We start from the raw sequence: 23,949 nt of genomic DNA, 5'->3' as shown, positions 1-23,949 counted from the left end.
AATCTTCCATGCACAATGTCTCCGCTCATAGAAACAGGGCTAAATCGAACCATTGGATAAGTTGATTATTTCATTTGGTCCCGTCCACTTCTACTTACCCATGTTTTACTGTATATGTATCTACAAATAGAGGGCAGGTGGTTCAAAGCAGTGTAACCCTAAACATATAGAGAACTAGAGCGGTTGGTTCAAAACAGTTTAATGCTACACTTGGGGAAAATGGACACTTCGTTTGAACATATGTAGCCATATACATGGGGAAAACAAGGGCAGTTGGTTCAAAACAATTACAGTTATACCTGGGGAGAATGATCACTTCGTTCAAACTCATGTTACCATATACAAGGGGATAACAGAGACAGTTCGTTCAAGCCAATATAACACTGTACAGGGGGAGAAAAGACACTTGGATCAAACCCAAGTAAGTTTATACAGAGACATCAACGGAAGAGATGCTTTTCTCTGATCTCAAATTACCTGAACTGGTATTAATACTGACAGGATCATACTTACCGACCGGAAGTCTTGGTATAGGTGTAGAACATGTCCTTCATGTCTGTTATCAACTGAGTAATTCTTCCTGGTCCAACTTTGTTTTATATCAGGACCCCAAAGTGTTGGCTGAACTGGAGCAAAAGGGATCAGGGACCCTGGAGACTCGCACAGTGACCATCTGTAGTGGCCTTGACCTCGTCAACATCAACTATACACCTATGATTGCTGCTGATCCGGAGACTGCAAAGGTATCATATCACTCTATTATAGGTGTCGTTCAGAACGATGATTCATGGGTACTGTAGAAACAACACAGAAATGGTTCTTAACCAGAATTGTTCACTTGACTTTTATGTTCTTACAAAAGACAGTAAAGATGAAAGAAAACATAAGGATCAAGCATACATATAGCTCGATAAAAAGCATAGTAATGGCCATTTGCAAAGCCATATTGTATTATATTTTGTGATGTTGAATATGATTTAACGAAGCGTTTCTGCATTTAAGTTTGTTTTACAATGTTTTTTTCAGACCTGGTTTCAAAGTCTCCAACGACTCACTCCTAACACTAAAGCAAACAACATTTGCCCTATGATGTCGCTAAGGAAACAGTGAGTATTCTGATGCTGAATCTAACAATATTTGCCGTTTGATGTCAGTAAGGAAAGAGTTTTCCTAACACTAAAGCTAACAACATTTGCCCTATACTTACACTAAAGCCAACAATATTTGCCCGTTACTACCCCTAAAGCTAACAACATTTGCTCAATGATGCAACTAAGGAAACAGTAATTTTTACTTACACTAAAGCTAACAACATTTGACCTATGATGTCATTAAGGAAACAGGGAGTTTTATTTACACTAAAGCTATTAACATTTTCTCTATGATGTCATTAAGGAAATGGTGAGTTTTTCTCACACTAAAGCTGTGAACATTTGCTCAATGATGCCACTAAGGAAACAGTGAGTTTTACTTACTCTAAAGTTTGCCCTTTACTTACACTAAAGTTAACAACATTTGTCCTTTACTTACACTAAAGTTAACAACATTTGCCCTTTACTTACACTAAAGTTAACAACATTTGCCCTTTACTTACACTAAAGTTAACAACATTTGTCCTTTACTTACACTAAAGTTAACAACATTTGTCCTTTACTTACACTAAAGTTAACAACATTGTCCTTTACTTACACTAAAGTTAACAACATTTGTCCTATGGTGTCACTAAGGAAACAGTGCATTTTACTTACATTAAAGCCAACAACATTTGCCCTTTACTTACACAAAAGTTAACAACGTTTGCCCTTTACTTACACTAAAGTTAACAACGTTTGCCCTATGATGTCACTAAGGAAATAATAAATTTTACTTACATTAAAGCCAACAACGTTTGCCCTTTACTTACACTAAAGCTAACAAGATTTGCCCTATGATGTCACTTAGGAAATAATGATGTTTTAGTCTTGACTATTACCATAGCTTTGTGTTAGAGAAGCCCTTCTACTAAGTAATGAGCAAAAGTGTTTACAGTAGATTAGATTTGGTGTCAGTTGGAAGTTACTTTCATTACAAGTTTAGATGTTATTTTATATTGAACTCCAATAAAAACCAACTTAAAGGCACTTGTTTCATTCTCCTGTCATTATAAAGATACCAGGCCTATGTTTCATTCTCCTGTCATTATAAAGATACCAGGCCTATGTTTCTTCAATGTTTCACTCTCCTGTCATTATAAAGATACCAGGCCTATGTTTCATTCTCCTGTCATTATAAAGATACCAGGCCTATGTTTCTTCAATGTTTCTTCTCCTGTCATTATAAAGATACCAGGCCTATGTTTCTTCAATGTTTCACTCTCCTGTCATTATAAAGATACCAGGCCTATGTTTCATTCTCCTGTCATTATAAAGATACCAGGCCTATGTTTCTTCAATGTTTCTTCTCCTGTCATTATAAAGATACCAGGCCTATGTTTCTTCAATGTTTCTTCTCCTGTCATTATAAAGATACCAGGCCTATGTTTCATTCTCCTGTCATTATAAAGATACCAGGCCTATGTTTCATTCCCCTGTCATTATAAAGATACCAGGCCTATGTTTCATTCCCCTGTCATTATAAAGATACCAGACCTATGTTTCTTAAATGTTTCTTCTCCTGTCATTATAAAGATACCAGGCCTATGTTTCTTCAATGTTTCATTTTCCTGTCATTATAAAGATACCAGGCGTATGTTTCTTCAATGTTTCATTTTCCTGTCATTATAAAGATACCAGGCCTATGTTTCTTCTGTCATTATAAAGATACCAGGCCTATGTTTCTTCAATGTTTCACTCTCCTGTCATTATAAAGATACCAGGCCTATGTTTCTTCTCCTGTCATTATAAAGATACCAGGCCTATGTTTCTTAAATGTTTCATTTTCCTGTCATTATAAAGATACCAGGCCTATGTTTCTTCTCCTGTCATTATAAAGATACCAGGCCTATGTTTCATCTCCTGTCATTATAAAGATACCAGGCCTATGTTTCATCTCCTGTCATTATAAAGATACCAGGCCTATGTTTCATCTCCTGTCATTATAAAGATACCAGGCCTATGTTTCTTAAATGTTTCATTCTCCTGTCATTATAAAGATACCAGGCCTATGTTTCATTCTCCTGTCATTATAAAGATACCAGGCCTATGTTTCATCTCCTGTCATTATAAAGATACCAGGCCTATGTTTCATCTCCTGTCATTATAAAGATACCAGGCCTATGTTTCTTCTCCTGTCATTATAAAGATACCAGGCCTATGTTTCTTAAATGTTTCATTCTCCTGTCATTATAAAGATACCAGACCTATGTTTCTTAAATGTTTCATTTTCCGGTCATTATAAAGATACCAGGCGTATGTTTCTTCTCCTGTCATTATAAAGATACCAGGCCTACATTTCTTAAATGTTTCATTTTCCTGTCATTATAAAGATACCAGGCCTATGTTTCTTCAAAGTTTCATTTTAATTATGACAGCACAAAAAAAATCCAAGACTGCAAACTAATTAGATATTTCATCATCATTAAAAAGTTTTAAGAAATGTCATGACTGTGAATTTGTTGCGTCAGTGTGTGTATTAGCCTACCTTTTAAAAACTCCATAGCATTTTACAGCCAAGTACTTGTGATTGAAGGTGGCTTACTGACGTCCATGTGAAGTAGATTATATCAACTTGTCCCAAAGGTGACGTTCAGCATTGCGTCAGATCCTACGGTTTTCCGCACTATTGGTCTAATCTTAGACTACCTTGGCTGTTACCTGCTTTCTGTGAACTTATTCTGTCTATTCTAATTTTCACAATATAAGCATGTAAGCCCAATGCCTGGTGATAAGCCAGCCTTAATCTGTCACTGTTCAATTGCATTACTAACAAATAGTTTTTTTGTTGTCCTGTAATAAGCCCACACCTGACATTGAGTCAGAATCAGTGTGTTGGTCCCCTGGACTTATTGCTTGTAATAAGCAAGCACTTGACTTTAATTCAGAATTTGTGTGTGGCCCCACTGGACTTGTAGTCCTGTAACAAGCCCATACTTATCTTTTAAGTCAGATTGGGGTATGTTGGTCCCTGGAACTTATTGTCCTGTAACGAGCCCACCCCTGAATTTGAGTCCGAATGATGTTGGACCCCCTCTTGACTTATTGTCCAGTAACAAGCTCATACCTGATTTTGTTTCAGAATTGTTTTGTTGGCCCTTGGACTTATTATAGGTTAAATATGGCAATATCTTTGAAAAAATGTAGTCTAGTGGAACTGTATCAGCAGTACAAAAGTTGTACAGTGCACCATTACTTGTTTTTTACCAAGCAAGGTTTAATATTTTTTCCTATTGGTATGTAGCTAAATGTTAAGATCCTTCCAGGAGAAGGCTGAGATTTGATAAAGCTATCAAAGGAATTCTGACATTTCTAATATCAGATAGATGCCACTTCTCAAAGGACACCCTAATGTGATTGATAATAAAACTCTATAAAGACTTGTGCCCTAAGACTAGAACTCATATCTTATTGTGTCATTCAAGATACATTCTGACCTTACAGATTTGTACAAAAACTGTTTGTGATACATCAATTTGTAGGTTATGGTGTTTTTCTAGAAGCCTCTAGCTACATGAAAATCAGAGAGAGTTCTTAAGACAGGTACTATAAATGTTGTTGTCAAAGCTGTGAATGTATATGTGTAGTATGATACAGCTTTCTTTATTCAACAAATTGAATAGTCTAAGAAATCATATTCAAACTTTCAATAATGTTCATGTATTTCTCCCTCTGCGATGCTGCAGCTCTGGGTCAGGCAATGTGAATGATTACGTGTCATCAATAGGAGCCAGATATTACGCTGATCTGTAACCTGCTATGTCCAGAATGTTATTTTTATCTTACCTTTGATAGAACAACCTTTGTGCTTATCTGTCATCATCTACCATGTGCTGTGCATAAACTTTTGACATTTCAAACTTCTTCTCCAGTTCCACAAGTGGTATTGAGCTCAAACTTGCATGAAAAGATCCTGAGATAATATGAAAAGTGTTCTTATTTTTCAGGTATGTCTGAAATCCAAGATGGCCACCATGGCCACCATCTTGAAAAACATATTTTAAACTTCTCCAGTTCCACTGGTGTCATTGAGCTAAAAATTGGTAGGGATGTTAAAAAAAGGTAGCCAACAAAGTGTCGTATTTTTGGACCTTGTGAAAACTTCGATATGGCAGTCAGGGAGGTAATTTTGTGACATGATTGTGCAATCGTGGTTTTCCTGTGCAACACCTATTTCAAACTTCTTAAATTTCACCAGTTGGATTGAGCTCCAACTCTACTGTCGAAATAAAGGTAACACTTACAGTTACCTACTACTCACCAAAACTACCATCTGCATCATGGAAAACAGCTTCTTAGTAAGATTTCATTCAAAGTTAAAAAAAACAACCCTTCTCCCTGCTGAAAGTTTTTGTAGACAGATGACCGTTAAAGCCCATGGGCCTCTTGTTTTGTGTCTTGTAATTGTATGGGAGAAAGAGAGTGTCAGTTGTGTAACACATGTCTGGCCATTCTCCATCATGTCCTGTTCCATCCCATACTGTTCTAAATCAATGTCATATCTTGAGAACCTCTCAGCAGATTTGGTTCATATCTATCCCCAATGTATCATTATATATATGTATGGAGTTTTACACCTATCAGATTCATGTTTGAAATGGAGTTTAATATTGATGAAATAGTGATGGACAAGCTTTCTTTTGTAAATTTTTGTTAAACTGTGGCAGATTTTCAGTACATTTGTTTACCTTGAAATGTTTATGATAGTGAGAATGTTTCTGTTCTATAGCAGATAATGTACTTTTGTTTGTTTCTAATGCTCTGAGAAGAAATATTAGACAATCAGCATAGTCATCTCATTAATGGCTCAACTATGTCAACATGAAATTAATTTACCACAGGTGCATCATAGTGATGATGAAATAAGGAACATGGACATGGTGTTAAATTTTTAACAGCACCTAAGCAGCATGATTGGTTTTGTTAATGACCTATCCATTACCAGCAAGATAGCTAATTGACTCAGTAGCCAAATATATACCCAATAACATCAACAAGTAATTCCGAGTTCATTATGTCCTAACTTGTTCAATACTTTGACGATTTTCTTGTCCAAACATTCATTGAAGAGACTGAATAAATTTAAGCTTAATAAAGAATATTTTCAACTTGTAGAATAAGGGATTTTTTCAAAATATTCTGTGTTGATTTCTTAACTTGGGAATTATTGCCCTTGTTAGCTCTGACACACATGCACCAAAGGGGTTGGGAATGTGGCACATATTGTTTGTTTATAACATCTACAGTGTAGAATGATACATTGTATATGGTAAACTATTCCTACAAAAGATATTGGTGAGTAATATAGTTAGCTTGTAGGCCTGCCTAACAGTATTTAGTTGCTGTGTGACATGTAAGCAGAACAGATAACCATGTAGAGATACAAGATACAGAACCAATTCCTGCTCCAAGCTGATAGCAATATCTGCTAATGAGCTCCACAAGATAAAAGCAATTTGATGCTTGAGACATGGGACAAAAACTCTAGTTAGTAAGTCTATTTCTGAGATAAGCAGGATGACGTGTAAAATGTAAGCACATTACAGTATCAAGTAGGTCAACACGTGATGTTTTGATAGGTTTACACATCATTATAACTTTCGGCTTATGAAAAAGTAATTTATCTCCCTTTTTTACAGCTGATGAATTTTTCATGTTGCATGCCGGAGAACAATGGAATACTATTTGATTAATTTGGTGTCATGTTTCTATTATAGGCAACTTCTAATAATTACATACAGGAAATCAAAGTATATTTGTATTTTCACAGAGTTTTTTCCATGTTCAGTTATAGTTACATGAAACAAGTTCTATTTTTGCTTGTTCATGAAACAAATAGCATTTGAAGTTTATATATGTCAGAAAATCCTAGTAACCCTTTTTTATAAGATCACAGGTCAAAGTACCGTGCTAGTATGTTGTCCCCTGGGTATGATACATATCCTTGTCTCTTGGACATGATATGTGACCTTGTCCCCTTTGTATGATATATAACCTTGTCCCCTGGACATGATATGTAACCTTGTTCCCTGGACATAATATGTGACCTTGTTCCTTGGACATAATATGTGACCTTGTTCCTTGGACATGATATGTGACCTTGTCTCCTTCATATGATATATAACCTTGTTCCCTAGACATGATATGTGACCTTGTCCCCTGGACATGATATGTAACCTTGTTCCTTGGATATAATATGTGACCTTGTTCCTTGGACATGATATGTGACCTTGTTCCATGGACATGATATATGACCTTGTCCCCTGGGTATGACATATTAACTTGTCTCTTTCACATGATATGTGACCTTGTCCCCTGAGTATGATATGCGACTTTGTCCCCAAGATATACTATACAATTATTGACTCTTTGTAAGTTATACAAGGGTTTATCAACCTGAAGAAAGTTGTATTCACTGAGGGTGAAACCGGAAGTGAATTTTACTTTCCGAGGTTCAATTGACCCTTGTATTAAACTCATACAGTGTATAATTATTTCATTGTATGAAGAGTAACTATAACTACCTCCAATCTTTACACCTCTCATCATATCCCTGCAATAAAATAACAAAACATGTTAATATGAAACAAAAGTTTCAGTGTGAATATAAGTTCATTACATATATTTTCTAGTAATATGCAACATCTTAACAATCTATTACTTGTCAATGAAGAACTGTTAAAATTTCATTTCAATTCATAATGAAATTATAACTTGATTGAACTGTTTTACTGCTTAAAATTTTCTGAAATTCTTCAGTGTTGACAGTAGCAAACCTAATCTTGCCATCCATCTTTGTGTACAAGCTGTCACCTGACTCATAGGGGAATCACCAAAAGTTGTACAATGACGTCATGCAAAATTTTCATTGGCTGAAAAAGGAATTCCAGTGTTTGCTTTTAGTCCTAGATTCTCACATGAGTTTTGTGAAATCATTTCGGACACCTCTTGTGCTCTATTTCTTAACTACTCATATCTTTTTTAACCTGATATGTAAATTTGAGTGAACACTTAACCTTGTCTTAACCTGTGCTAAGTATTTCAACCAATAAGAATGCAATAAGAAATATAGCCATACAATATATGGTCTTGACCCTTGGATATTATATGTGATATGAAACAAACCTTGTCCTCTGGATATGAGATGTGACCTTGCCTTCTGGATATGAGATGTGACCTTGCTTTCTGGATATGAGATGTGACCTTGCCTTCTGGATATGAGAAGTGACCTTGCCTTCTAGATATGACATGTGACCTTGCCTTCTGGATATGAGGTGTGACCTTGCCTTTGAATAAGATATATTTCCTTGTTTCCTGGATATTTGTGACCTTGTGCCCTGGATATGATACATGACCTTAGCTTGTTCTGTAGATACAAAATGTGGCCCTGTTCCCTTTATATGAGATGTGCTCTGATCTCCTGGATAATAAATTTGACCTTGTCTCTTGACATCAACTGTCACCTTGTCTCCTAGATGTTAGATTGACCTTGACTCCTGGGTAGAAGTTGTGACTATCTCATAGATATGAGATGTGACCTCTTTCCCTGGATATGAGACAGACCTTGCCTCCTGGTTATAACATGTAATGTTGTCTCCAGGATTTGAAATATATAGATGATAATCAATAGTGTCTTCAGTAATAACAAATATATTTCACAAGTGTTTATAATACTTACGTATCTTTCACGATTGTGCAATATGAGTGAAAGATTCGCAACATATTAGATACTTGAGTAAAATATATATGTTATTACTGAGACACTCATACATATTCCATTCATAGCATTTTCACAAGCAAATTTGCCAAATAATGGTGTATTGAGGAAAGAAATAAATGAATGAAGCTGACTATGCTTTTCACAGACACTACTCACTCTTTATAACTTTGCAGCAAAATAAAGCCAGTTTTTAAAAAATCAGTGAAGACATAAAAGATGAATTTCAATGTAAAGTTATTTCTATATTCACATAGAAAATGTTCCTTATTCCTGTCACTAACATACAAAATCTACTGTATAATGTTCCGTGAGAGTTTAACAATAATAGTTGGTGACAAGTTAATACATGATTGAAAATATGATGGCAAGCCAGGTAGTCGCTGTTGATGACACAAATGCACTTGAATGTCTAGCTCTACATTCAACATGTTCCTGTGGGGATTGGGTTGGTCATGTGAGAAGGCAATTTCAGTTACTGGCTTGCATTGTTTGCTGACTTCTATGGAAATGAAAGTTTACCATGAAATTGAAGGTCATGTTACCAATAAACAACCTTGTCTCCTTTAGATGACAGGTTTTATAAGACATCACAAGTATTGCTTTGCTTTTACCAGTGAAAAATAACAAAATGAAATTTCACTGGCAAAATTGTATTAAGACCCTGTCTCCTGGATCATATGAGATATGACCTTTTTCCTGGATAGGAGATTTGACCTTAATCCCAGGATATGAGATATGACCTTGTCGTCTGGATATGAGATTTGACCTTAATCCCAGGATATGAGATATGACCTTGTCACCTGGATAGGAGATTTGACCTTAATCCCAGGATATGAGATATGACCTTGTCACCTGGATAGGAGATTTGACCTTAATCCCAGGATATGAGATATGACCTTGTCACCTGGATAGGAGATTTGACCTTAATCCCAGGATATGAGATATGACCTTGTCACCTGGATAGGAGATTTGACCATAATCCCAGGAGATGAGATATGACCTTTTTCCTGGATAGGAGATTTGACCTTAATCCCAGGAGATGAGATATGACCTTTTTCCTGGATAGGAGATTTGACCTTAATCCCAGGATATGAGATATGACCTTTTTCTGGATAGGAGATTTGACATTGTTTCCAGGATAAGAGGTATGACCTTGTCTCCTGGATAGGAGATTTAACCTTGTTTCCAGGATATGAGATATGACCTGGTCTCCTGGATAGAAGATTTGACCTTGTTTCCAGGATATGAGATATGACCTTGTCTCCTGGATAGGAGATTTGACCTTGTTCCCAGGACATGAGATATGACCTTGTCTCCTGGAGCTGTTGCTTGATGCCCTGTATAGGAAGTGTGCCTTCATGCTCTGGATATGAGATGTGGCTTTGTCCCTCTGATAGTATTTTTAATCCTCCTATGAAGTTATAATTTGATGTTTTGATTTTGACATCAGTGACACACGTTTAGTAGTAATATTAGTAATGTGCTGATCAATGCTAAAGTCATAAGTTTGACCTATTGGTTTGATCAGATTCCTAACAACAGTATCTTGATAATAGGTTTCATTGTACGACAGATTTCCTGGTTTGTAATTGGCATTTGGCACCTGTTTTATGTGTCTGGCAATTCCTTGCTCTAGCTGTACATTTGAACGATGTATATGGTGGTTTCCTTTCTTGTCACAAGTGATTAACGATATAATTTCTCATCAGCTCTACAACTGTTAAACTGCTGCAAGGAATGTGATTCAGCTTGTAATACAGTCTGCACGTATGGCAGGATGTGTATTTTAAAAAATTGTTTCTAATTTACAACTTTCTGTTGGGGATCAAATTTTACACCTTAATATTTACACAATTGTTTGTCTATAATATGCTAGCTGCTACCTTGAATCAAATTAATTTTGTTTATTAATTTAAGATATTTTTGACAATAAAGTGTTGTATACTCTTTATAAATACCTGACCAATTCCAGGAGATTGATTGATAATTAAATTAATATGAATTGTTATGTAATGTTTTGTTTTGCCTTTTAAGGTTCCCATGATAAACTTGTGGAAAACTTTATATCAGCCCAAGGCACTTAATTATAAGCACAATTGAGTGATAGCTCTTGTCACAGAATATGAATTATTACTATGATTATGTCAGATGCTTAGTGTCCCCCTCCCCAAAAATCTTCGTAGAACTCATTTGCTAGGCAATGTAGATGATGAGGCTTAATAACTTTCTCTGTGCCAATGAAAGGGTAATTTTTCTTCTTTTGGATACCCTGTGGGGACCTATGACATGTAAATGTGTCTGTCGCCTTGATAACAACATTTCCCTCCTGTCACTAATGGTGGAAGGACTTAAATGTCTTGTGAATATCTAGAACAGGGGGATATGTTCTCTCATTGATGGTGACAAGATTGAAATATGCTGTGGATATCTACTATGAAGGATGTGTCTCTTGTTGATGACAATGAGACTGAAATACTCCTTGAATGACTGTAACAAGGAGATGTTTACTTGCCTTACTAACTGATGATGACAAGAATAGACTTCCTGCTGAATACCTACAACAGCTAGATGTTTTTGATGAATTGTTGCCAGTGACCTGTCAAAAATCAATGAAGGCAAAACTCAAATGAAGAAGGCAGCCAGTTACCCTTTACAACATATAACTTGTGACCTTTATTTCCTCAGGTTCACCAGTTCATTGTTCTTCTTGTGGCAATAGCAGCATTATATTAATGAGGATAATTTCTTTTCTCTGCCATAAAAATCTAAAGTACAATATAATGTTCATTGTAGTACTTAGTCTATCACTGATGCATTATAGTACTTAGTCTATCACTGATATATTGTAGTACTCCAACCATCACTGATACATTGTAGTACTCCAACTATCACTGATGCATTGTAGTACTTAGTCTATCACTGATATATTGTAGTACTCCAACCATCACTGATACATTGTAGTACTCCAACTATCACTGATACATTGTAGTACTTAGTCTATCACTGATATATTGTAGTACTTAGTCTATCACTGATACATTGTAGTACTCCAACCATCACTGATACATTGTAGTACTCCAACTATCACTGATGCATTGTAGTACTTAGTCTATCACTGATATATTGTAGTACTTAGTCTATCACTGATATATTGTAGTACTTAGTCTATCACTGATACATTGTAGTACTTAGTCTATCACTGATACATTGTAGTACTTAGTCTATCACTGATACATTGTAGTACTTAGTCTATCACTGATACATTGTAGTACTTAGTCTATCACTGATACATTGTAGTACTCCAACTATCACTGATACATTGTAGTACTCCAACTATCACTGATGCATTGTAGTACTTAGTCTATCACTGATACATTGTAGTACTTAGTCTATCACTGATGCATTGTAGTACTTAGTCTATCACTGATACATTGTAGTACTTAGTCTATCACTGATACATTGTAGTACTTAGTCTATCACTGATACATTGTAGTACTTAGTCTATCACTGATACATTGTAGTACTACAACTATCACTGATACATTGTAGTACTCCTATCACTGATACATTGTAGTACTTAGTCTATCACTGATACATTGTAGTACTTAGTCTATCACTGATACATTGTAGTACTTAGTCTATCACTGATACATTGTAGTACTTAGTCTATCACTGATACATTGTAGTACTTAGTCTATCACTGATACATTGTAGTACTTAGTCTATCACTTGATACATTGTATCACTGATACATATCATCACTGATACATTGTAGTACTTAGTCTATCACTGATACATTGTAGTACTTAGTCTATCACTGATACATTGTAGTACTTAGTCTATCACTGATGCATTGTAGTACTTAGTCTATCACTGATACATTGTAGTACTTAGTCTATCACTGATACATTGTAGTACTTAGTCTATCACTGATACATTGTAGTACTTAGTCTATCACTGATACATTGTAGTACTTAGTCTATCATTGATACATTGTATCTCCAACTATCACTGATACATTGTAGTACTTAGTCTATCACTGATACATTGTAGTACTTAGTCTATCACTGATACATTGTAGTACTCCAACTATCACTGATACATTGTAGTACTTAGTCTATCACTGATACATTGTAGTACTCCAACTATCACTGATACATTGTAGTACTTAGTCTATCACTGATACATTGTAGTACTTAGTCTATCACTGATACATTGTAGTACTTAGTCTATCACTGATACATTGTAGTACTTAGTCTATCACTGATACATTGTAGTACTTAGTCTATCACTGATACATTGTAGTACTTAGTCTATCACTGATACATTGTAGTACTTAGTCTATCACTGATACATTGTAGTACTTAGTCTATCACTGATACATTGTAGTACTTAGTCTATCACTGATACATTGTAGTACTTAGTCTATCACTGATACATTGTAGTACTTAGTCTATCACTGATACATTGTAGTACTTAGTCTATCACTGATACATTGTAGTACTAAGTCTATCACTGATACATTGTAGTACTTAGTCTATCACTGATACATTGTAGTACTTAGTCTATCACTGATACATTGTAGTACTTAGTCTATCACTGATACATTATAGTACTTAGTCTATCACTGATACATTGTAGTACTTAGTCTATCACTGATACATTGTAGTACTCCAGCTATCACTGATGCATTGTAGTACTCCATCACTGAGGTATTCTAACATGTGATGGTTGGGGTCAAGGAAGCCACTCTGTTAAAACTAGAAGTGAAGGTCATGTAAGGTAAATATTGTCAATCTAATTGACTGATGATTTCTCAGTGATTGACTTGTGAGGATAATTTATAGTAATTAGTTAAAACAAAACACAAATCATATTTTGAGTTTATTCTGTTAAAGGTGAAGGCTATTTCTTTACCAATACCTTAATGGATTTGCTTTACACATTGATCAAATTGAAAGAAAAAAAATTAGATTGATTGTATATTCCAAATATAACCCCAAGATAATTTAAGTTTTGAAAGTACATAATATCTTATTGATTTTAATTAGTAATGCTATTTTTTAGTTGCCACAAATTCTTAGGATGGTGCAGAGACAATATCAGGATAGTAAATCAATGTTTACTCTGCACCCACAACTCCCAACAATTTCAAACTACCATTGATTAACTGTCACACTCCTGAAGAAGAAAATGTAGGAGAGATAAGTCATACTAATCTCCAACTTACATCCAGCATAACTGCACGAGGTGTTGATCAGCGGTGCTTGTGTAATCAAAGTGATTTGATGTATGGGCCCGAGAACTGCTGCTGATTCTATATATCAACTATCATTAGCACAATCTCCAATCCAATATCTGAAAAAAAGTAATGTTTGTCAGTAAACCATACTTCAGGAAATTGCTTCTGACAAAGGTTTGTCCTTACAGATGTGGACAGTCTGTTAGGCATGATAGACTGAAATTGCTAAAGTGTAATGTTATATTTTGTTTTGTATTTGTGTCAATTTTTTCTGTACTTTTTATTTCTTTTTAAAGTAGACTCTTAAATACAAATCTTTACTCAAGGGTTCTTTCTGACATCCTTTCAACAGTAAATCCTTCAAAGCAAGTTAGCTGTTTAGTCCTCCATGGCTTTGATCTCTATAAAAAAGGAATTCTTACACCTCTTGAAGAATAGGACCTTTAATACTGTCTTACTCACACTTCACTTTCTAACTCATGCTATTGTCAGTCAGAAATAAATTTTAATACAGTGATTGCTGTATTGTGTTACTTGGATGTCCTTATAACAAGGTCAAGGATTCACACTGAGGTCAATTGTATAAGTGAAAATTTGTCGGTCGACAGACATGTATGCATGAGATTCTCTGTACCAAATTAAATATATTTTTCATTGTGTTTTATAGTTGGATGAAGCTGTGTTTCCTGGTGAATCCTAATGGCAAGATTCCAGTTAGAAGGTAGTTATCAAAATTATCTACTGATATTAAAATGGATGCCTAATTTTCTTGTCTTTGAAATAAAATTGATAAATATTGGGAAATCTGAAAGGTCCATTGCACATTATCATTGGCACAGTTGTTAATGCATATTACTGTTTTGTTAATTGGGTCTGGTGTGAAGGATTACATTTTATATAGGAAAGAATACTTATTTATACCTGGATATGTCTTATTGCTGGTGATACTATAGATATTTTCAATGATGTCAAATCATGTTTGATGTCCAGCCTTGACAGGATCATTTACATCATAGGACTGTTCCTACTGTAACACACAGAAAACTTATCAACATGTTTTATGCATGTATAAAAAAAAAAGTTATTTCAAGAACTGCTCATAATTATTAATATTTGAATATACTTTCAGTATTACACGGACATTTGCATCAGGTAGAACAGAGAGGTTGATTATGCAGTGTTTGAAAGACCTAGGACTGCCAGGTGGAAAGGTATAGAATGTAGAGACAAAATGTTTCACTTGAGACTCTTGAAAGTTCAGATCCATGATCTACAACAGCTCACTTCATGATCATATAACACTGTGAAACAAGGAAGCAAAACATAATCTCGTCCCTGAACTATATCTTTTGACACCCTTGTTTAAGTCTTTGTACCTGCAAAATTGAATGACTCTACTTTCCTTCACATGGCTCTAACAAAACAGGAAATAATTATTATACAGTAGCAAAAGTATGAACTCAGTGTCATGTTCTCACTTACTGTTGAAATAAGACATGTAATTATAAAATACCATTACAGAATTGTGTCATTGATTTATGTCCGAAGAAAAGAAGTCGCCCAGGTACCATTGCTTGTAAATTTTATGTTTGTTTAAATATTGTGTGGTCATTCAATGTTTCTATGAAAACCCCTGTTATCATATAAGGTTACGGGGTATAAAGTCAGGATCAAACAGAGTTTTGAGTACACAGGCACATGAGTAGAAAGGTTTGTTTGTACAGAACTATAATTCATACTAACTTGAAATTTATGGCAACAAAGAAATTGACCAAATATGTCAATCACAACCTACTGAACATGTTCTAATATGATAAATACCATTGATGATATTGGCTTGGTATTCAGGTTTAAGTTTTTGGAAACAAAATAAAATAAAAGCTCTGGTTTTGCCAACTTGTTTTTAAAATACTGTAATATAGGTTGTTGTTGGTGTTCGTCAACTTTTAATAGGTTGTTGTTGGTGTTTGTCTACTTTTAATAGGTTTGTTGTTGGTACTCGTCAACTTTTAATAGGTTTGTTGTTGGTACTCGTCAACTTTTAATAGGTTTGTTGTTGGTACTCGTCAACTTTTAATAGGTTTGTTGTTGGTAGTCGTCAACTTTTAATAGGTTTGTTGTTGGTACTCGTCAACTTTTAATAGGTTGTTGTTACCCGTTAACTTTTAATAGGTTTGTTGTTGGTACTCGTCAACCTTTAATAGGTTTGTTGCTGGTACTCGTCAACTTTTAATAGGTTTGTTGTTGGTACCCGTTAACTTTTAATAGGTTTTTGTTGGTACTCGTCAACTTTTAATAGGTTTGTTGTTGGTACTTGTCAACCTTTAATAGGTTTGAAGTTGGTACTCGTCATTTTTTAATAGGTTGTTGTTGGTACCCATTAACTTTTAATAGGTTTGTTATTGGTACTCGTCAACCTTTAATGGGTTTGTTGTTGGTACTCATCAACCTTTAACAGGTTGTTATTGGTACCAATTTTTAACAGGTTGTTGTTGGTACTCGTCAACTTTTAATGAGCATGTTCTGATAGAACATGTCTTTTGTTATTTTTCAGTGTGACGACATAGACTTATCAGCATTTACATTTGACAAATTTTATGAATTGTATCATAAGATTTGTCCTCGAACAGACATCGAAGACCTATTCAAGGAACTGTAAGTATTGAACACTGTTATGATTGAGGATTGTACAACCTAAGCAGACATCATATTAAAACAGTCGCCTTCCTTACAATGACATGTCAATCAATAAAGTGTATTCGATACCATGATGTTAAACAGAAATGATAATTACTTCATGCATGGTTCATTTACTATTTTTTCTGTATGTTTCTTGTTTCAGAAGCGGAGATGCCAATAGAACTTACCTGACTGTGCCACAGCTTATCACATTCTTCAATGAAGTAAGAGACAAAACAAGTGTGGTTTTCTTCCATAGTATAATGGAATTCTTTAATGATGTATATATAGTTATCCCACTGCAGCAGTCACAAGGTTGGGGTGGTGGAGGAGACATGTTTAATGGAATCAGTTTATCTACTGGAGCTCGTCTGGACATCTCCGCCTAGACTCTTAGGCAGATTTCAATGTTATTGTTTACATATCATAACTACCCGTTGATATTTTACATCTGGGATAATTTTTTCATTCTGATCTGATTTTTTGTCCCATTCTTAAAAAGTAACATAACTCTTTGTCAAGACATGCCCTCTTAGACTCTCTGGCCAATTAGATAAGACTTAATATGATAACTACACCCTTGAGATTGTGCATCAGGGGAGTATTTTTATGTTCCAACAAATTCTAGAATATACATGTTCAACAAATTTTATAAATTCTAACAAGACAGCAAAAGATGCGTCCAGGTTGTTAATTCAGACTGTCATCAGTTATAATCATTATGTGTATTTGTATCACCCACTGATAGTGTGCAGTGTACTTAAGTCACTGTGTCCTTCACCTTTAAGTCAAAGGAGAGACAACAACAGAAAACCTATTGGTTATTATAAGGAGGCATTTTTGTTTAAAAACTATTAGTAATAAAATTCTACACAGAAAATAAAACAACGATGATGTTTTTCAGCGCCAAAGAGATCCGCGTCTAAATGAAATCCTCTTCCTTTATTGCGATGAAAAGAGAGCACAGGCAATTATACAGAATTATGAAACAGACCCAGAATATGTTAAACAAAGTGAGTACACACATTTAGTAAGTCTGCATTGTTTATATCTGAAATGTGATGATTGTTTCAGTTGGTATAATCAGAGACTTGTATCGAAATCTTTTTCTTAAAACCAGTTGCTCTAAAATATTAAGAAAGGCTTATATTTCCAATGTACTACTCATATCTGTATGAACACTTCTGGAACAGACAATTGTTGTGAGAACATGAAACAAAAGCTGAGTAAACGCTATTTTTTAGATCGATTAAGTCTGGATGGATTTTGTCGCTACTTGATGTCGGATGAGAATGCCCCTGTTTTCCTGGATCGGCTGGACTTCTATATGGACATGGACCAGCCTCTTTCTCATTACTACATCAACTCCTCCCACAACACGTACCTCATAGGCAGACAGTTTGGTGGACGGTCCTCGGTGGAGATGTACCGCCAGGTGCTATTGGCTGGATGCAGGTAAAGGAGTTTTTGCCTTTTTTTGTATTCCAACTTAACATATTGAGCAATAGAAAGTCCGAGATCTGAACACAATGTTTAAAGATAAAAAAGTACCACACTTACAAGTACACTGTAATGCCTTCAGTGCATTTCTGGTTCACATTCACCTCAAAATACATATAGACTTTCCAAGGCAAACTTTTTAATGTAAAAATCAGGATTGTTATCTTTTACATATTTGTGTACATGTTGACACTAGAATATCACAATAATTTCCTGAATCAATTTGATATCTTGAGGTAAATGATTAACAATAATTCAGAATGAAGAATCTTAATTGATATTTAATTATGTATGTGATTGTAACTTTCTTATTGAGTTAAACTCTGTGTGACAAAACTTACTTACAGTATGTGTACTTTAATTTATTTTGACCAGTAAACCAACATTTTCATTTTCATACAATTCTGCTACAAGTTTACTGTAAACAGTAATGGTTTCTTGACAGATGTGTTGAACTGGATTGTTGGGACGGCAGGAATGAGGATCAAGAACCAATCATCACCCATGGCAAGGCGATGTGTACTGACATCTTCTTCAAGGTGAGTCTGAATATCTTGTGATGTCACTTTCATCCACACTTTTGAGTATCTGATCAGAATACAGTACATAGACAAGGTATTTACTGAGGATCTAATTGCAGTTTTTTTTAGTAATTTGGTAGTATTCAAATTTTATGACTTGTTATTTGATGGTGTGGTGATTTCTTTTTGTAGGACGTTATAACAGCTATAGCTGAAACTGCATTCATCACCTCAGAGCAGCCTGTTATTTTGTCGTTTGAGAACCATTGTAGGTAAGTCAGTGTGTTATTCTGTCATTTGTGAACCATTGTAGATAAGTCAGTCTGTTATTCTGTTGTTTGTGAACCATTGTAGATAAGTCAGTCTGTTATTCTGTCGTTTGTGAACCATTGTAGGTAAGTCAGCCAGTTATTCTGTCGTTTGTGAACCATTGTAGATAAGTCAGCCAGTTATTCTGTCATTTGAGAACCATTGTAGGTAAGTCAGCGTGTTATTCTGTTGTTCGAGAATCATTGTAGGCAAGTCAGTCTGTCATTTTGTTGTGCGAGAACCATTGTAGGTAAGTTTACCTGTTTTCTCGTCTTTTACAAAATCATTATAGGTAAGTTTACCTGTTGTCTCATCTTTTACTGAATCATTGTAGGTAAGTTTCCCTGTTGTCTCGTCTTTTACAAAATCATTATAGGTAAGTTTACCTGTTGTCTCGTCTTTTACAAAATCATGGTAGGTAAGTCAGTGTATTGATATGTTAGGTAAGAATATGATATTATTACTATATATCTTTCATGTCCACCAACTTTGAAACAATGCAGATTGTTGATAATTTTGAAACAGTTTATGTCTTGTTTAGAACTTTCTGTTTCCAATAATAACATCTAATGTTATCAGAGTTTACTATTTCCTTCACAATAAGGGACAATAATTCCATCTTTTTCTTACTACAGCAAACCTCAGCAGTATAAGATGGCTAAGTATTGTGAGGAAATCCTTGGTGACTACTTGTTGAAGCGTCCCCTTGACTCAGTTCCGGTAATGTCTTACAAAGTCTTCATCATAACAATCTTTATAAAGAAAGTTATTTAATCGCACTTGATTTACGAAGTCTTCATCATAACAATCTTTATAAAGAAAGTTATTTAATCGCACTTGATTTACGAAGTCTTCATCGTAACAATCTTCATAAAGAAAGTTTCTTAATCTCATTTAATTTAGATACCATTGTGTGGTTCCTTTTTCATTTGATGGTTCCTTGATTAACTAAATTAATTAGTTTGATCCTTAATTGTAATACATGTACTGAAATGATACAGAGATTGTTTTTTACATATGACTTAATACAAATTGATAAGCGATAACACTGAATTCTTCGTAAATTTCAGCTGGAACCAGGACAACCCCTCCCTTCTCCAAGTCAACTTAAAAGAAAAATACTGATAAAAAATAAAAGGTTGAAGCCTGAAGTAGAGAAAAGTAAGTATAGTAACCATGACAACAAGCAAGTTTACCAGATTTATTGAAATGAGATATAGTTATTGAAGATGTATTTTTTGACACTTGGTCATATAATTGAAAGATTCTTATGATGGTTAAACATCATTCATGACTGGAATAGTATAGATCATGGACCTTCTATTGAAGGCTTACAGTAAAACTGTATATAGTTGTTTACTATTTATACCGATGAGATCTGGTCTATACAACAGCCTTACAAAACAATTTCATTTAACAAAACTGTTTCATTTAACAAAAGTAAAAACATATATTAACTTTAGGAGGAAACAAGAGTAACTGGGGAAAACCCCAAAATCTGTGAGGTTGTGCAGCCGCTCACCCCCACCACTATCTTTTCATGTTCTCTGTGAGAAAAACCCCAGACATGTAGGTGAATGATGAGTGTGCTACCGCTGCAGCATCAGACCACTCTCAGACAAAAATTTGTGATGTCATTCCCACAGAAAACCTGGAACTCTTTCTGAAGGGTCAAGAACAGTTAAACGAGGATGCTGAGCCAGGAGAGGACCCGAGTGTTGTGATTGCCAGTGTTGATGGAGAGGAAGGACCGTTAAATGGTAAATGGAACTACTGTAAAGGTACCAACATTTCACTGATTCAAACTGTTGTATGTTTTCAGTGAAAACTTCATTTCCGTGGATTTTTCTGTATCATATAAAAAATTTTCTTTTATCATTTCAATTTTGTTTTTTTTTCTAAATTATTAGGGATGAAACGATACATTAACAATGCAGTATAATTAGTTGTTTGTGAATTAACACCTATAGTGGTTATTAGTAACATAACATTGGTTACCTGTTGTAGTTCCTGAACAGGATGTCATTTGTACCCCACAATTTGAATTGTAAGAATTGAACCCAATACCAGATTAATTTTATGTTCAAATCTTAGGTGATGGTATCATAATATAAACTTCTATACATTGGCGATAATGGTGACCATGAGTCTAGACTGAAGGGTCAAAGATTACATTTGTACTCGTTTGAAATAAAAAACTGGAGAGCTCGGGTAGTCCTCAACAGACTATGTTTGGATGCCAACATTGTGATCGTTTCATTCCTATTACTCTGTCATATGATTTGGCTGCTTTGCTTGTTGCTAAAAAATATACAAAAATGAAATCCACATAAAGTACCTTTACAGTTCTGTAATGATAAATTGCCATTTATAAAGATTTTTGTCTTCTTTTTTCATGAAGTTATTAATATTAACGAATATTATACTACATGTAGTTTTCATAAACAGTTATTTACGTTCCTCAAATCCAGTTCAGGAGCCTTACCGATTTTCCACTTTCTATTCAGCAGTATACTCAGGATTTTTACTTCACACCAAGAACATGATTATCTTGTCAACTGAGAAACTTGTAATTAGCTGTTTTCAGATAATGAAACTCTGAATTTATTTGGTTTTCTATCCTCAAAATATCCAGAGTGTTTGCATGTTATGTTGTTGGTTGGAAGATTTGATTGAAAACTTTTGCATGCCTAAGTAATTGTGGTTCTTTTGTTGAAAGACTATCTTTCATACCGTCTTGTGTAAGTACGTATTACCATCATTCTCCCTCCCTGTTTAGGTATGTGTAACCAACATTCCCCCTCCCTGTTTAGGTATGTGTTACCAACATTCCCCCTCCCTGTTTAGCTATGTGTAACCAACATTCCCCCTCCCTGTTTAGCTATGTGTAACCAACATCCCCCTCCCTGTTTAGGTATGTGTAACCAACATTCCCCCTCCCTGTTTAGGTATGTGTTACCAACATTCCCCCTCCCTGTTTAGGTATGTGTTACCAACATTCCCCCTCCCTGTTAAGGTATGTGTTACCAACATTCCCCCTTGCTGTTTAGGTATGAGCTACCAACATTCCCCCTCCCTGTTTAGGTATGTGTTACCAACATTCTCCCTCCCCGTTTAGGTATGTGGTGCAATCATTCCCCCTCCTTGTTTAGGTATGTGTAACCAACATTCCCCGTCCCTGTTTAGGTATGTGTAACCAACATTCCCCTTCCCTGTTTAGGTATGTGTTACCAACATCCCCCTCCCTGTTTAGCTATGTGTTACCAACATTCCCCCTTCCTGTTTAGGTATGTGTTACCAACATTCCCCCTCCCTGTTAAGGTATGTGTTACCAACATTCCCCCTTGCTGTTTAGGTATGAGCTACCAACATTCCCCCTCCCTGTTTAGGTATGTGTTACCAACATTCTCCCTCCCCGTTTAGGTATGTGGTGCAATCATTCCCCCTCCTTGTTTAGGTATGTGTAACCAACATTCCCCGTCCCTGTTTAGGTATGTGTAACCAACATTCCCCTTCCCTGTTTAGGTATGTGTTACCAACATTCTCCCTCCCCGTTTAGGTATGTGGTGCAATCATTCCCCCTCCTTGTTTAAGTATGTGTAACCAACATTCCCCCTCCCTGTTTAGGTATGTGTTACCAACATCCCCCTCCCTGTTTAGGTATGTGTTACCAACATTCCCCCTTGCTGTTTAGGTATGAGCTACCAACATTCCCCCTCCCTGTTTAGGTATGTGTTACCAACATTCCCCCTTACTGTTTAGGTATGTGTTACCAACATTCCCCCTCCCTGTTTAGGTATGTGTAATCAACATTCCCCCTCCCTGTTTAGGTATGTGTAACCAACATTCCCCCTCCCTGTTTAGGTATGTGTTACCAACATCCCCCTCCCTGTTTAGGTATGTGTAATCAACATTCCCCCTCCCTGTTTAGGTATGTGTAATCAACATTCTCCCTCCCTGTTTAGGTATGTGTAACCAACATTCCCCCTCCCTGTTTAGGTATGTGTAATCAACATTCCCCCTCCCTGTTTAGGTATGTGGTGCAAACATTCCCCCTCCCTGTTTAGGTATGTGTAACCAACATTCCCCCTCCCTGTTTAGGTATGTGTTACCAACATTCCCCCTCCCTGTTTAGGTATGTGTAACCAACATTCCCCTCCCTGTTTAGGTATGTGCTACCAATATTCCCCCTCCCTGTTTAGGTATGTGTTACCAACACCAACAAAATTCATACCCCTTGCGGAAGGTGTATTGTACCAACATTTATATCCCCTGTTTCAGGTGTGTGTTGTACCAACATTTATATCCCCTGTTTCAGGTGTATTGTATCAACATTTATATGCCCTGTTTCAGGTGTGTTGTATCAACATTTATATCCCCTGTTTCAGGTGTGTTGTACCAACATTTATATCCCCTGTTTCAGGTGTGTTGTACCAACATTTATATCCCCTGTTTCAGGTGTGTTGTACCAACATTTATATCCCCCTGTTTCAGGTGTGTGGTACCAACATTTAGATCCCCTGTTTCAGGTGTGTTGTACCTACATTTATATCCCCTGTTTCAGGTGTGTTGTACCAACATTTATATCCCCTGTTTCAGGTTTGTATGGTACCAACATTTATATCCCCTGTTTCAGGTGTGTGTTGTACCAACATTTATATCCCCTGTTTCAGGTTTGTGTGGTACCAACATTTATATCCCCTGTTTCAGGTTTGTGTGGTACCAACATTTATATCCCCTGTTTCAGGTGTGTGGTACCAACATTTATATCCCCTGTTTCAGGTGTGTGTACCAACATTTATATCCCCTGTTTCAGGTGTGTGGTACCAACATTTATATCCCCTGTTT

At 35.6% G+C, this 23,949-nt stretch overlaps 1 protein-coding gene across 1 annotated transcript in view; it reads left to right on the top strand.

Moving 5' to 3' along the window:
• Positions 1-23,949, top strand: part of LOC132558785 (1-phosphatidylinositol 4,5-bisphosphate phosphodiesterase beta-4-like) — a 74,669-nt gene that overhangs the window by 29,058 nt on the left and 21,662 nt on the right. Inside the window, exons 5-17 of the mRNA XM_060223395.1 lie at positions 606-743; positions 1,027-1,106; positions 14,760-14,813; positions 15,222-15,303; positions 16,647-16,747; positions 16,935-16,995; positions 17,676-17,784; positions 18,016-18,226; positions 18,717-18,810; positions 18,985-19,064; positions 19,737-19,821; positions 20,172-20,262; positions 20,748-20,882. Coding sequence (XP_060079378.1) covers positions 606-743; positions 1,027-1,106; positions 14,760-14,813; positions 15,222-15,303; positions 16,647-16,747; positions 16,935-16,995; positions 17,676-17,784; positions 18,016-18,226; positions 18,717-18,810; positions 18,985-19,064; positions 19,737-19,821; positions 20,172-20,262; positions 20,748-20,882 — 1,321 coding nt within the window. The remainder of the gene's footprint in view (positions 1-605; positions 744-1,026; positions 1,107-14,759; positions 14,814-15,221; positions 15,304-16,646; positions 16,748-16,934; positions 16,996-17,675; positions 17,785-18,015; positions 18,227-18,716; positions 18,811-18,984; positions 19,065-19,736; positions 19,822-20,171; positions 20,263-20,747; positions 20,883-23,949) is intronic.

Source organism: Ylistrum balloti, unplaced genomic scaffold (assembly GCF_031769215.1).
Source record: "Ylistrum balloti isolate Yb309-2 unplaced genomic scaffold, AGI_CSIRO_Ybal_v1 Utg369660, whole genome shotgun sequence".
NCBI lineage: Eukaryota > Metazoa > Mollusca > Bivalvia > Pectinida > Pectinidae > Ylistrum > Ylistrum balloti.
Note: the sequence above shows the minus strand (reverse complement) of the source record. Positions and strands in the feature narration are given on the sequence as shown.